At 36.6% G+C, this 15688-nt stretch overlaps 1 protein-coding gene across 5 annotated transcripts in view; it reads right to left on the bottom strand.

Annotated features, from left to right (window-relative positions):
- LOC102674375 overlaps positions 1–15671 on the bottom strand; it is a 234505-nt gene extending 218834 nt beyond the window's left edge. For all 5 annotated transcript variants that reach the window (XM_031514921.1, XM_031514920.1, XM_031514919.1 and 2 more), the window contains exons 1-2: positions 14676–15671; positions 7444–7524 (exon numbers count right to left, since the gene is read on the bottom strand). In XM_031514921.1, the coding sequence (XP_031370781.1) occupies positions 7444–7524; positions 14676–14778 (184 nt within the window). In that variant the 5' untranslated portion in view covers positions 14779–15671. The remainder of the gene's footprint in view (positions 1–7443; positions 7525–14675) is intronic.
- Between the last annotated feature and the right edge of the window lie 17 nt (positions 15672–15688).

The following is a 15688-nucleotide window of genomic DNA, read 5'->3' as shown; positions in this document are numbered from 1 at the left end:
CAAGAATAGTAATTACGGGTATTCAAGATTTAAATCATCCTTTTTTTTTTTTTTTTTTCTTCAACGTTTTTCTCTTAAACGTCCGTCCTCCTTAATTTCAATTTTCATAAAGGATACCGTAATTTTTTACGGTGTGGAGAGAAATCTTCAACGCCTGTGTTATTTAGGCGTTCCTTAGGTGCAAGAGGACTTACGTGGCACACGATAGTTGCACGGTACAGCTACGCGAAACGGGCAAAGATTCATGGAGGCCATTATTCACAAACGATTTAGCGCCAGAATAATGAATACAGCGATCTATACGGCTAACAGGAGAGACGGGTCGAAGGGCGGACCAAGCCGCCAAGTAGATGCAACCAAGTCGAAAGCCGAGCTTGCAAAATCTTTTCGCGCTCGATAGGCGTTCGTGAAATTGACACAAATTTCCCTTTCCCTTTCCCAAAAGGGTCCGCCTTTCAATTTATTACTCTCCTTTTTTGGATTACCGTTTCGTGAAGTGATTATTCATCGACGTTATTAGATCACGAGCCGACGAGACGAATATTCTTACATCAATGAATATATATAAGGGTGGTTCGATCGAAATGTGCTTGAAAAAATTTGAAAAATATTTTAGAAATTAAAAAAAAAGAAAAAGATGCTTCAAATATTTAATCTTTGAAACCATCCCTCCAATTTTCCATCTATTTCGTTCAAATACGGTATAACCACGTCATCAATTTTTTACTCAGATTCGAAGATTCGAGAGATGGTCAACGCATCGATCTTACCCGTTGCGATCAAACGAGTGACTAACATGACAAGGTGATCCATAAAATTTCACAACAGTAATACACGAGGCCGCGAGGAGGGTAGAATTTGTTCGTCAGTCGCGCATAAATCAACTCGCGCTATTGTACGGCCACGAATTCCGAAGTGGACTCGGTACATGCGCGGGTCAAAGCAAATATTTTATGCCCACGAATTAGCATAGATTTCAGGCATAGCTGAATGAGAAGTAGCGATAGTCGAAAAGGTTTATCACCGCTCCTGAATGCGCCCGAGCGTTTGGTTAAACGTCCAGTCGTATCTATAACACGCGAGAAAAAAAATGAAATATTCAAAATATGATAATCATCAATGTTCCTCGATATAAATACTCGAAATGTTAAAAATGTTTCGAAATCAATCGCGTCGAGTTGTACCACTGATCAACGTTGCAACGTTTACTACGTAAAGAAGATAAATAATAATAAACGTGTAAAAATATTCGTCACGATATACGATACTTAATCATGCGCGTAGAATTAATAAACGTCGCGATATAGATAGTGAAATTTTTATGTAAAATTTATTTACGCAACGAATGATTCGAACGAATGTCTCGCGTTTATTACATTCTTCTTCTCCTCTTAACGGGAATGCCTTTTATTTATTTAAAATTGAAATTATAATCGTAATTGCTTGCGAGTAAAATCAATATTATAATTTCATACGTTGTAGACAGTTATGTCGAAAATTTCATCAAATATTATTATCGACACGATGAAATCACGCGAACGGTTTATCGTTTGATTTATAATATCCAGAATTCTGATCGATACCCGTTCAATCTTTTTTCCCCTCTCTTCTTCCTGGACCGCGAGCAAACAAACGGAAACACCGTCGATACGTTTTGATTTTGACACGATACATATACCGGGATAACGTTTCTTTCACACAATACAATCAGGATAATTCGTAAAAAATTATCCATTCGATCGATCATTTCTATAATACAATCATATTCCGTATCGTTCGAATAACTTTCGATTAGTATCGATCGCGGATATATTCATTATACTTTTTACAATTATCAAACCGATGATTAAAATTTAAAAAATTGAAATGACGCTACTACTACGCATTCACGTTCAATATATTTTCATCAAAATAGAAAATGACACGATGTAATTGATAAATATGCATTGTCAATTTATCTACCCATCGGAGTGAAGACGATTTAATGAGTTTCCATGATACGATGAAAAAAACAATTCGAATTCGAATAATACACATCGATATCCGATATGTATATGAAACTCGATACGTATTATTGTTCGAATCTGTATAAACGGTAATATTTGTTAAAAAAAAAAAAAAAATCGAAAAACTGATACTTTTTCACTTTTTAGATAAATATAGAAAATATTTAAAAAAGCAAATATTTTTCTCCAAATATTATTTCTGAAACGATCCTCACAATATTTTCCCCTTTATCGTCCATCTTATTTTCACTGAGAAATCTTCAATGAGCCGACAATCTCTCGAATCTACGAGAAGAAACGAAACGATATTTAAAAGTACTGTAAGATAAAATCGATTTCCTGCCATTCGGTTGGTTGCACGCCTAGAAGACGGTCAGACATCTTGCCGAGGCTCTTCTCATAAATGAATCAGCTTGCACCCTGGCCATAAGTCAGGAATAAAAACGATGGGATTGTGAAACGCATCAATCTACTCGATCGGAGCAAGTCACGCAATCTTATCGCTCTATCGAATCCATAGAAGTATAGAAAAAAGTTGTATTTTCAGCCGAGAAAATGATTTTTTGATTCTCTATTTAATATTCCATAGAATACGAATAACTGAAAACACTATGAATGGAAAGAAAAAGAAAAAGAAAAAAAAAAAATTGCGCAAATTATTTGCAAGTTATTCGAGTTTGATGTTTCGAAAAATGTTGCTCCAAAGTGTAATAAAACAGGAAGCCAGAAGAAATAAATTTAAAATTTAGAACTTGAAGGAGTTTAACGATATGGTCGAGGTTTGGAAAGATCGCGAAGATGATGGCGGAAAAGGCGAAGGAAAGGCAAAAATCCTTGGAGGATCGTAGATAGCAGGGATGTAACGTGGCTTTTGTCCGACAGTGACGTATACGAACTGCGCCACGGCGACCAGAACCTAAATTGTTTCGAAGTAAATAGCGCACGAGTGGCCGGCAAATTGCATCCACGCCACTTTAGAACGATATCCTCCATCCCTCTACTTCCCCTTTGTTACAACCGCCATTCCCTAACCCTTCCACAATTTGTTTGGCAACGAATGACCGCAGTTGCGACGCGAACGCGTTCAAAACGCGTAGTATTTTTACGCGTTGCACGAGCAACGAATGGCTCGTGGCCATTTTATTTCCCATCCGCTAATTGGAAGAGAAAGGTTATTTCGACCGAGCGTAACGCTCGTCGGCCACGATTAAACAAAAGTAGCACGATGTATTAAAATTAGGTAAGAGATACGGAGAATTCCCCTCGTTGGCGGAAGATTCGATTTTTACCAGTTCCCTAGTATTTTATTCGTATGGTTGCTGGCCAAGATAATTGCGCCGCATCCTCACTATAAACGAATAGGACACTCTTTACCACGCTCAGTGGCGACACTTATGATTTACGCGTAATACATCGCTACCATTTATCCTCGTTGAGAGTAATTTGTACGGAAAGCTGCAGCGATACAGCAGTGCGGTGGGAGTGCAGGTGCGAGATGCTTACCGCCGCTCCAACGTTGCATCAAATATGTATCACGACCGAGCTGATATCAGTCCTGAGAAATACCCATAATTAAAACCCAAACGTATTAAAATTACGCCAAATCGAAAGGAAGAAAATTGTCGATTTTATTATTGACGGAATCACTGTTCAATCACTGTTTCACCCTCAATTGCCTATTACGAATTCCCTTATACTGCTGTGAAAAGTAAGAGAAATTTGAAACATTTTAAACGCTTTAACACACTTCCTTTGTAAAGATTCTTTATCCCAAAATGTTAATATTATTATTTTCTTCGAGTTCTTATTTATTGTTGCATATGAATACGAAATTAACGTAACTGACCAACGATCCGCGTCGATTATATGATCTCGTTCGAGTATTTTAATATCCACGAACGCGGATGCGTACCAGCATAATGAAAGCAAAATTTTCTTACTGGAAAGATTCCCGGATCGATTACTAAACGCACGAACAACTTCCACCAAGCTACCTCAAATAAGACCACGGAGAGGAGGCCGGAATTAAATGATACGAAAGGGATTAAATTATCCGCAATTCCCTAAACTATTAATCTGATCTACAGAATAGCGATGCAACAACAACACGCGAACGAAATTAACGTAGCTATAATTGCAACAACACACAGGATACGCCTGAGTTATGGTAAACGAACAGACTGCGTGGTGTTCCCACACACAAATGAACCATGAATCTGTACTCAGTATCTCCTTTAACCAGGATCCAAAGAGAGAGAGAGAGAGAGTCTGCAGAGCGGAGTAACTAAATAGGTGTATTGTCATTGGACGCTCGAGCACAAAGCAAAAGGGAACATCTATGGGAGCGTGGTGGCGCGACAGGTGAGAGACACTCGAAATTAATTCAACGATCCTCCGAAATTAACATACCGCGAAATCACTTCCATCGGCTCTTCCGTTTCATTGCGAGAATCGTTGCGAAGATAACGAGAGAGAGAGAGAGAGAGAAAGAGAGAGATGTTGGAACAATTTACAAAGGTCGATCGATCGAGTGGAGCGCAATTTAGCGAGAGGCGAGGGCACGATAAGACTAATGGCAATAATTCCTGATTACCGTATCGAGTGCAACCACTCGGTTAAGGAGCGTTGTTAACCGGTGCTGTTTAACCCGCGGCTGGAATAGTGTTGCTTCGGTCATAGCAGTTGTAATAAAGTTGCCAAGTTATTCGCAAGTTCCCGCGACTTTGTAGTAGAAAACACGTGAGAAAGTTGAAGCTCTTAAAGCCCTCAAGAAAAACTTTTTGCCGATTCCTCGTTTGCCTCGCTTTGTCGCGGCTGCCTATCTATCCTAGGAACGTTTAAAAATAGGGTTTATCATCGTTATTCACGCTCTGTGTAAAATTCTGTACGACGTTGTTTGAAAGCTGTTTTGCACGGGAATACTTGTTTTGAATTGCAAAAGCATGATATAAATCATTCGATCTCTCTCAAATTCAAGATAGAAAACAACACGTGGAATATTTTCGGGGAATTGTTTTCTTTGGAGAAAATGTTTGAAAATTTTATTATTAGATTTTTTTTTTATACGTATATTATTTTTATAAAAAATAAGAGCTATGAAAGATGAATATAAAAGATTTCGAGGACGAAATATAAGAAACGATGAAATGTCGAATTAATTCGATGTGACAATAAAAATTGGCCAAAAAGGAACCATCTTTGGCAAAATTATTGGAATTCGTCCAGATTAACTATTTCGTTGGCTCGATTCGAAACTTTTAAAACTTCCATACCAGTATTGTATGCAGATCCTTTCTAACTTTGGTAAGAATTATTAGTTACCAAATTGAATTCCTTATATCACGTAAAAGGAATAGAAAAAAAAGAATTCATAAAAGTTTTTCCATAGCAACGATGCTCGTTAATTTGTGTAAAGAAAAACCGTAGTCTCGTTTATGATGTTCATAAGGAAAGGAGAAGATAAATATTCATGAAGACGTACATCAAGGAAGCATCCAATTGCGTCTACTACAAGCGTTTCGTATGTATTTAACTTAACGACCCAGTTCGCTCCAACTCCATTTCCTACAAATTAACATTATGAAATCGAAAATTCGTTAAACTAAAAAAAAGTTTTCACGTTAAAAGAGTTATTATAAATTGTTGTCAATAACATAAACTTCGACGTGCAATTATTGGTTCAACATTTTTTTTAATTCGCTGGCGGATATTCATATTTTTGATAAATGCACAGCGAAGACAATGGTGAAAAAGCAACGAAAATAATGCATGCTGATGATGACATTTGTATTTAACTCGTATGCAAGTACGTAGAAAACTCTTTTTCATCTTTCGCATTTTTTAAAATAGTTTATGAGGCCACCATACGCGCCACGAATTAAAAAATCCGCAAGACACATTCGCATCACCCGTAACGAATGCGTTAAAATTCTAATAAAATTTGAACTCGAATTATGCTTGGAAAATACACGATGAAATCAATAAGCATCGTAGAACAATTTAAGATCAGGAATATTCTGAATCAGAGTGTCGGACAATAACGTGAAAAAAGAATAGAGGCGGAGAAACTGAGAATACGAAGGTGGAAAAATAGAAAGAAAATTTATCGATTCTTTGAACGAATAAAGGCGAGAGAATCTCTGCTGACTTGGCAAATCATCATTCTTCCAATGACATATCGTTTCGCGTAGAAAAGAAAACGAGATCTTTGACACCGATTGTTATGACGATTACAGAAAACTGAACCATATCGAAAACTGAATTGGAAATGTTCCGTGTTATATTTTCTAGTTCCCTTTTTACGATCTTATTCGTTTCTATAACCGAGAGAACTTCCGTATGATGTTTCCCTTGTCACAGACGAGACCATACTAACGTTGAAATCAAGGTTGTGCGTCTTACTTTCGTCGATTTGTACAATATACATATTTATTTATATATTCGAGCACGATTCGTGAGGATAATAAGAGACTATCCCCTCTCCCTTTTCTCGTCTTTCCAATGTAAATATGTTCTCTGTGACGAATAATAAGGGAAAAACTTTGCGTATTTCGATCAATCTAATTTTCTAGATTTAAAAATATAATTCTTCTTAACATTAAAAATATTTTCCATATATTAATAACTTTTAAATAATTTTTATCGTACAGCTAAAGTATTTTCTAATGGAAAAAAAATGTAAAATAACCAAAAAGAAAGAAATAGTAAAAAATAAATAATTAAAATTGAAATGATATAAAAGAATGTTAACGAATCTCTGATTCACATTTATATAAAAATATTCGATGAATTTGAAATTTTATATATATATATATATATATATATATAATGGGAAACTCGCGTTAAAAAAATGATAATGCGAACAATGACCAAACGCATTTCTGATTTGCGTATGCCGCATAAAGAAGTGTAAAGCCGCACGATGCGACTGCAGTCGAATTTAATAGCACCATTTCTCATACAGTGCTATCGTTCCAATCGTTGTACTCGCTATACACACACACATACTCACCACATACATATATGAAAACGCGACTTGCATAACACACGTACGAGGAGACTTGTAAATGTGTGAATCTACTGCAATGGAGAGCACAATGCGGCTTGACCGGTTACCAACATTACCAACCAGTGCTTTTCTTCACTCGTAAAGCTCAGCCAACGGGCAAACATCACAAACCCTTCCAAGACTTTACTTTTCTACGATTTTACTATCTCTCGAGTTAACATTTGCATGATCTCTAGCATAGAATATTTGAATATTTCCAGACTTTTTTACGTATATTATAACTGCTAAAATGTGTGCTACGCTTATAAAGTTGTTTCTAAAAACTCGTATATCATTTTTCACCCTGTTGTACAATCCTCCGTCAAATTTAACTCTCTCTTTCGCGCGTTACCTACGTGCGTGATAAATGATTTATAATGCATTTCCTACCTGCGTGTTTTCGTGCGGTACGTGGCGCAAAATCTGTGATGATTTCCACCTTGTTGCACCCCACGAACTGGTCACACTCACCTATCAAGCACAAGACAAAGAAAACGTTATTGTCTTAGAATTCGTTGTAACAGGGGCGATTTAAAGGATTTTTAAAACTCTAAGTAATTCGATAAAATTTTGTTGCAATGTTACACGCTGAAGCGCAGCTGTTTCAGTAGTCGATGCTCGAATATAGCGCGACGCCAAGTTTCTCGCCGAACAATTAGTGGTTTTATCACCTCGCAGCGTGATATAACCGCGCCCATCTCCCTCTTCCATCTCGCTTTCTATATTCTGATCTTTATAGATTACAGTTCCCGTCGAAAACCAGCGCGCGATCCATCAGCGTGAAAATAAACCAAGGATCAACCAAGTCTCGATCAAGCGCATCTCGAATACACGCAATAACCGAATCAATGAGGAATCGAGATAAAATCGAGAAAATAACAATTGAAAATTTCTATAAAACGTTCATCTTTCTCGATAATTGTCGAATAATTTTTAGAATTCTAGGATAATTATGAATTCTTTCTAATTTATGTATTTAAATTTTTCTCGAAAGATTCTTAAGATTCGTATTTTTTTTTTTAAGTATTTTTTAGATTCCAATTAATCGCAAGAGATTCTAGCAAATTTCTTAAAAATATTTGAGTACCGATATAATTCGAGGAAAGGAATTCTCACAGGACACTGGAGGAAATTTCGCGACATAAGTTATTAAGAGTGCAATATCAGCGACACAAAGGAACCAACGATCCTCTTACAACGTCGAAATAACTTTATTCCTGACCTATTTTCATCGTTTATGAGGTTGCATGAAGTGAACCCATCGAACGATGGCGTCAAAGGAAAACGACGTTATATCCGGGCGAGAGGTAATGAGATCTCTCTCGCCGATTGTTCCACGAATGGACGATTGGGAATCAGAAAAGGCATCACGACCAGCTGCTACCATACTTCATCTATGATTGTATTCGTTTTATAGTATATTTATTCTCGTTCCAAGATGTAAATAAAACTAAATCGAAATCAATTCTCAATTTCGTCCATCGATAAAAAAAAGGAATAAATTCTTTAAATTTTTGTAAATAAATAAGTACGTCGTTGTTCAACTTATGAATGATTTTAACAATTCATAAAACACGAAATATTTTGTTACATCCTTGACCTATTTTAAGATACTTCAATAAGACATTTAAGCAAGAATTTATCTTCGACGTTACCTGCATACCGGAGAAGCATAATTAAGCCAATTTCCTCGAAGATGGAACTGAATCGTGAGAACATTTCGCAGTGAGATGCGTATAAAATATTATCTCTGTCCTTTCAAAAGAATTATCATATTTATATTCATATGACTATATCTCTAAAGAATATCTATTTTTGAAAATAATTTTGAATCCATCTAAAATATTAAAAATATATCTACGAATATTTTAAATATATTTATTAAATATTGTTTTCCACGCAAAGAATTAGAATCAACAAGAGGGGATATTCGTTACGGATTCTCATTTACATAAACCATAAATAACATTACGTCGGACTGAAAAAAACGTCAAAGAAGAAACTTCTCGCTAACTTCGAATCCAGAAATTATTTCGACGTTTACCGAACCACGGTGCTTCACAAAATTTGCACAAAAGTCACACAAAAAAACGAAGAGGAAATTGACCGAGGTCAGCTGCCTGAAACCTCGAAACTCTCGAAATTTATCCGCCCTTTCAAACGAATATCCAATGGACAAATGTATTTCTACGATCAAAATCGTCTTAAACGATATCATTCGCGTTTTCACAAATGCAGGATCGAGGATCGGATATTCTCATATTTATGAGATTTTTACAAGTGTGCAAAAATCATAGTTATAAGTTATAATTCGATTTAAAAAGAATAATTAAATTACTCCCGAGCCTATAATATTTTTGCTGTAAAAAAATAATCGCAAAAATGGGACATCGATTAAACGTTCGCGTTTTCCACGATCCGCGAAGGAGAAAAGGGGACGAAACGAAGGGAGGCGGGGAAAAACGCGCGTTTCCGCGAACGCATCCATGCCTTTGGAGAGAAATATTTTTGTACCCAGCCCGTTAACCCTGGAGCGGTATTAAACCCGTCGATGCGAAGACGCGAAACAGGGAAGGTTGGTGAACAAGGGCTTTGCCAGCTTTGACGACAAAAATTCACCGCTGTAATAAAGAGGAGAGAAACATTCACCGCCGGTTCAAAATCAGCTCGAAAATGGCGGGTTCGTGGGCAAAGAAGAAAATCGACTATGAGGATACAAGTTCGATGGACACCTTACGTACCTAATTACTGGACGTTGCTTAATACAAAGCGGTCACTCGGCTTGGAAAATGTAAAGGCTGACCGTAAAAGACGATAACGAAGAACCGTTTGAAAAAAATGGGGTAAAAGAATAGTAAAAAAAAAAGGAAAAAAGAAAAGAAAAATGAGAAAGAAAAAGAGAGAAAAGAGGAAGCTACTCGTACGAAACGTATTCACGCTAACGTATCCCATCGGATTGAAGGAAGAATTTTTAATCAGAACGAATTTTTTAGACTGCTATTTGTCTGTCGACTGTTCCCCATCCGTGGCACGTAAACCGTGTCTTTTTTCTCTCTCTCTCTCTCTCTCTTTTTTTCAAAAACGAGGATTATACACGGGAGGAACAATGAATTTTCCGTACTCGAGAAAGAAAATAATAGAACGAAACGATACTTTGTTTCTCGAATTGTTCTAATAGAACGATTCCATCGTGAATGGTATTACAAATATCGTTTCGAATATCTGGAACAATTAACAAGCTAATTAATAATGCAAATATTTGATTGAACCGGTATCACATTGCTGAAATATTCATTTCATCTGCGAGAAGAGGTTTGATATTTGGATTAAAAACTTCTAACTAAATCCATCCTGAAAGGGGAAAACGTAGAAAATCTGGGATACTAACGGCAAAGTCATCGTTGTTGCAAATAGTTTCATTATCCTAACAGGAGCAACGTTACGAGTGAGAGGATTGGTAAATCTCTATTCTTTGCCGTGCAACGCGAGGACAGGACAAAGACAAGAATATCCGAGTACCGCATTTACAAGGATAAAAGATAAATGGTTTGGGAGAAGATCGCCAAGTTTGAAAGTGGCGCTCTCTATGCGGAAATGTATTTACGCCAGAAAACCAGAACCGAGGAAATCGAAAAAAAAGAGAGAGAGGACACTGGAAGGGAAGCGGAAGCCTCCTTCTCCCCGAACTGAGATAGATCAAAGGACGAGATGGAGGAGGATTCGACAGAAGAAAAAAGGAGCGCAAGAATGACGAAACAGATCGATGAGACGATGAAATAGTCCATCGTTCGCTTAACGGGGAGAGAGAGAGAGAGAGAGAGAGAGAGAAATAGAGAAAAGGTGGTTAGGTGGTTAGGTCGTACGTATACCTAAAGCACAACTTTTTACCCTCCTTTCCGGCCCTTAGACGGTAAAGCACGAGTGGCTAGCTGCCGGCGTTACTTCATTATCCGAGAAAAGAAAAACCGTCCACAACTGTAAAGTGAATCGCATCTCTCTAATTAAATTTTTGTTATCAACGAACGAGCCGCTCGTTTACACCATGCCCGACTGGTCGACAAACAAATGTAACTTTCAACCGTTGTTTGGATTGCCCTGGGAGTATGCCCGCAGCTTCTAACGACTCGTCCAATGAAACTAGTTTCCTGATAATCGAGAACAAAGAAGAATGAAACATTCTGCGGAACATTGTAACGATCCTTTTTTTTAAATTCGCTAAAACGCGAGATCTCTTAGAGAGAGAGAGAGAGAGGAAGATGATCTCAGTCGTAATGTTATAATTTCATTTCCAGATGGAAGAATGAATAAATAAATTTGAATTGTGAAATCGGTGAAATCGGTCGTGAAATGTGTGCGAATTGAATATACTGTTTTAGATACAGTTAATGTAGAAATGCAGAAACTTTGAGACAGTAATATTTGTAAAGTCTTGTTTTCTTTTTTTGAAAATAGTTTAACTAAATTGTATCCAAGAGAGGAAACTTTGAAAACTTGGATAGGACGAACATTTATAAGACTGGAGGAAGTAAAGAAACTCGTTAAAGGATGTCTGGAGATCATAAATCCCATAAAAATATAGAGCGATAAACCACCTTATTCTTGGATCTGCTCTAATATAAATTATTCCCGTAATTCTTGTATCTTGAAATTGAATATTTAAAGAGCGAATATTAAAATCCGTTTATTTGAATATTAAAATCTATATAATTCACAGGGATAAATTTTAATTTTCAATCTTCAATTGTAAATCATTGTAAATTATTAAAATGCACATCATTGTTATCCATAAGAAGAAAGAAATATTTCCTTGAAAAACAATGGGCCAAAGGTATTCACTGGTGGAATGTCGCATTTCAGAAAATGTGGCGCAAGGTTATGCCATCGTTTGCCAACTATGTGTGCGCTTATTAATCGTTTTAACGACAGGAACAGTGGCTCTAGGCAAGGGATCGAGCGAGCAAGGAACTCGCCCTCTCTCGTTTATTCATCGTGCAACTAACATCACCGGGCGCGAATTTAAATTGGTCTACTAATTTTCTGCTTTGGTGCTTGTCCGTGACACAATAATCGTCGAATTGGGTGCGAATCACCGCGGGCCAAGAGGGAAGACAGTGACAAATGGAGGTTAAAAGAGGTGGACGAGAGAAAGAGGCCGCACAACGAGCAGCATCTTGCCACTCGAGTTTATTTCTGAACACTGTGAGGACGACGTCACACGGTAACCAGAATAGCGGGCATCTACGTCACGTCTGGGTGGTCGCGAGCAAATTTTGAAGGTAGACACACGCACAAGTGGCGAGGACGGAAAGGCAGAGAGAGAGAAAAGGAGCTTCGATGAACGAGCATGGAAGATGAACACGGTCCAACCTGGCTGGTGGAAAAAGCCACGAAGAAGAGAGAAGAAGGTAGAAGGGAAGATGAATGAAAGGAATGCGAGATAACAGCTGAGCAATGATATAGAGAATCGCGCGATGAGCAGCGTGTTTGAATTCGGTTATTATCGATTCATTCGTCAAACATTGTCCAAGATATTTAGTTGCGTTAATGCGACGTATCAGACTTGTCTCGAGCTTTCAACGATGCCAATTTATTCGTTGAATTTTGTCTAGAATCTGGGAAACGAGATGGTCGATCATGGCCAGATGTACCCGTGTAATTTGCCAATTTTTATCAGTTTGATCGTACTTGTCCGACGTTTTCTCTTGTCTGACGAAAACTTCCTAAGAGTTTTATCGTTGCCAAGATTCCCGAGATAAATTACAGCTGAAATTTTGCAACGTTTTGAGCTTTTCACGATCGAATTCTTAATCACATTTAACATTTGTTTCCTATATACAGTGATCCAAGATATTACGTTGTTTTCTTAAAATTTTATCACACTATATAACTATATTTATATTACGAAATGATTTTTATCAAAAGAGATTTCACGAACCGCGTTGTAATGATTGTAAAAATCACGATGTATCGATTATATTGCGAATATTTTACCAATATTTAACGCGTTAATTTATTCATAAAAGTTCGTTTCAAATTTTCAATAGCATTGCCATATTAAATATTAAATATTTTATAACGTCATCGTATTACGTGATGCATAAGGGATCGAAGCAAGTTTCATATTACAAGAGTATGAGAAGATAGATAAGTATAGCATAATAAGAATGAAATTACATAAGTGGATCACTATATAAATTCAACAAATAAAGAAGCGAATCATATCTGTAATATCTTCGTCTATAAAAAAAAAATATGAAGTCTCGAAGTTAAAATTACCTAAAAATTGAAGAAACTAAATTCGAGGATCGTAGAAATAACTATCCCGAGATGATCGGTGGAAGCATCCACCTTAAGAACGTTAAACCCTGTTAAACCCTTTGAGTCCTGTGAAAACAAGATCATCGAAGCTCGAACTCTAAAAATTCGATACACTCGTCAAAGAGCACGTCGAAATGCTTAGAACTTCAAGTTCTACGAGATTAGCGTTTGAACCAGAGGATATATCTTGAGACCATTAAAGAATCTTAGGACTTCGAGGTTTATGAGCTCAGAATCGTGAAAGATCCACCGAGAATTAAACCGAAGTCTTGAAGATATCGAACTTATCTAACATCGAACACGAGATTCTAAGGTTTCGTGATGATGTCAGTATTCCGAAGTGGATAGAGGCAAATTCTGCTATTTCAAGGCTCCATTTATTTCTTAAAACTCATACATGTACCGATTCTTTTTTTCTTTTAATCCTCCACCATTCCTCAAACTCGCCAAGTACGTAAGTAAAAGTATTTCCAACACCAACCCCGGGAAAAGAGATTTTATCATTCTTGGGTGGAAAAATATAAATTGAGCCTTCACTAGCTTTTGGATCAATCGTCAAAGCGTCAACAGATAATCAAAGTGGCTCGATCAAGTCAAGATTAAATCAACTTAAGCAATCCTGTTTTAACATGGAAAATATTTTAACATATACGACGTAAAGAAGATAAAAGGAAAAGACAAGAATAAAGGTAGAGGAATATTTGATGATATATTTGCATGTAATATGTATATGTATAATCAAGGAATAAATTAAAACATCCAATTAAGTCGAATCCCTATAATGTTAAAATTTATAATTAATTTGCTCGTTATTTCTTGTGAATGTTCTATCTTGTTGGTATTATTTTAATGATTAAAGCTGTGTAATATTCAAAAGATGGATTAAATTTTCTTATGCTACTTCAATATAATTTATCGTATATATATAATTGTAACGATAACACAGAAGACATTCCACCAATTCAATTATTCGTCGATTAATTAGCCAATTAGGTATTCGGAAATTACAGCTGCGATCTGTAGAGAAACAAATTCCAGAGCTTCTGATACGACATTAACCTGAATCGTATAAATCACGATTGAGAAATGACAATAGAAATCGTATAATCGCTACTTGCATCGATAGCTAGCCCAGTAAAACGCAATTTCGCATGTTTGAAATTCTCGTAAATCTTTGCGAGATTTAGAGAACAATCGATATTTTCCCGCCACGGATTATTATGACCTAATATACAACTTTTCATAATCTTTTTCAGATAAGATATAAGTCAACATTCGACTAATAACTTAAAGGAAAAAATTACCTGTTGTTTCATTTAACGTAGAATACATCACACTTTTTGTCGTAAATTTACGCTGCACCAAATTCACGATAGTCCATAAAATAGATATCACCGGCAACCACATATTGAATCATAAAGCAGCCTGTTATCTGTTGTTAATTTTGAAAAATTTCCTCTTCACGTTCAAGAAAATTTCGCTACGAATTATGAATTAATCCACGACTTTCGTGCTAGCTATTTTTCTTAACTTTATAAATATCGAAATAAAATATTTCTTTATGAAATTATATTTATTATAATGAAATCTTGACTGGCACAGTTCTCTCCAATATCATACGTGCACAGATTTCAATGTTTGCGAGCTCATTAAAGAGTTGAAAATGTAGCAAGAGAAAAGTCGAGAGATTATCGACCGTAGACACACGAAGTGGAGTCAACGAGATACGTCTGAAAAAATCTCAACGCGAGACACCTCGAATGTCGTCATATCTGCAGAGATTGTATTTGCAATATAGTAGTCACATTTTCGTTGTACTCATGTTACGTCATCGCACATATATCTATCCAATTCGCTTCCTCGATTTATTTCTATACTGCCAATAACTATAATAAGTTCTAATTTCTTTTCTGACAATATATCTCGTCGTGCTTCTTTCTTGAACGAAATCTTAATTCAATCCTTTCTATCTTCTCCACGGATCTTCTCTTCAATCACAAATTTTCCATTACAACTCCAATTTTTAACTTGTTATTATTTCTCGACCTCTTACGATTATAATATTGTTCCATCGCTGCTTTCTATCCCAACTTTCTCGCCATCTGCGAATGATCATTCCATGATTCTCGATTATTTACCGCGATTGGGATATAAATTTCCAATTTCAGAATCCATAATGGCGCGTGCTGGCATTTTGCCAGCATGCTTCCTATTTATTTGTATTGTCACGCCTCTACTACACGTGGTGGCGGTTCAACGACACGTGACACGCGAAATTGTTTATGAACAGGTCGCGATTCTCGCGAGTTTGCGCTCG

This window comes from Apis dorsata, unplaced genomic scaffold (assembly GCF_000469605.1).
Source record: "Apis dorsata unplaced genomic scaffold, Apis dorsata 1.3 scaffold_50, whole genome shotgun sequence".
NCBI lineage: Eukaryota > Metazoa > Arthropoda > Insecta > Hymenoptera > Apidae > Apis > Apis dorsata.
The sequence above is the reverse complement of the archived record's forward strand: the minus strand, read 5'-3'. Positions and strand labels throughout refer to the sequence as shown.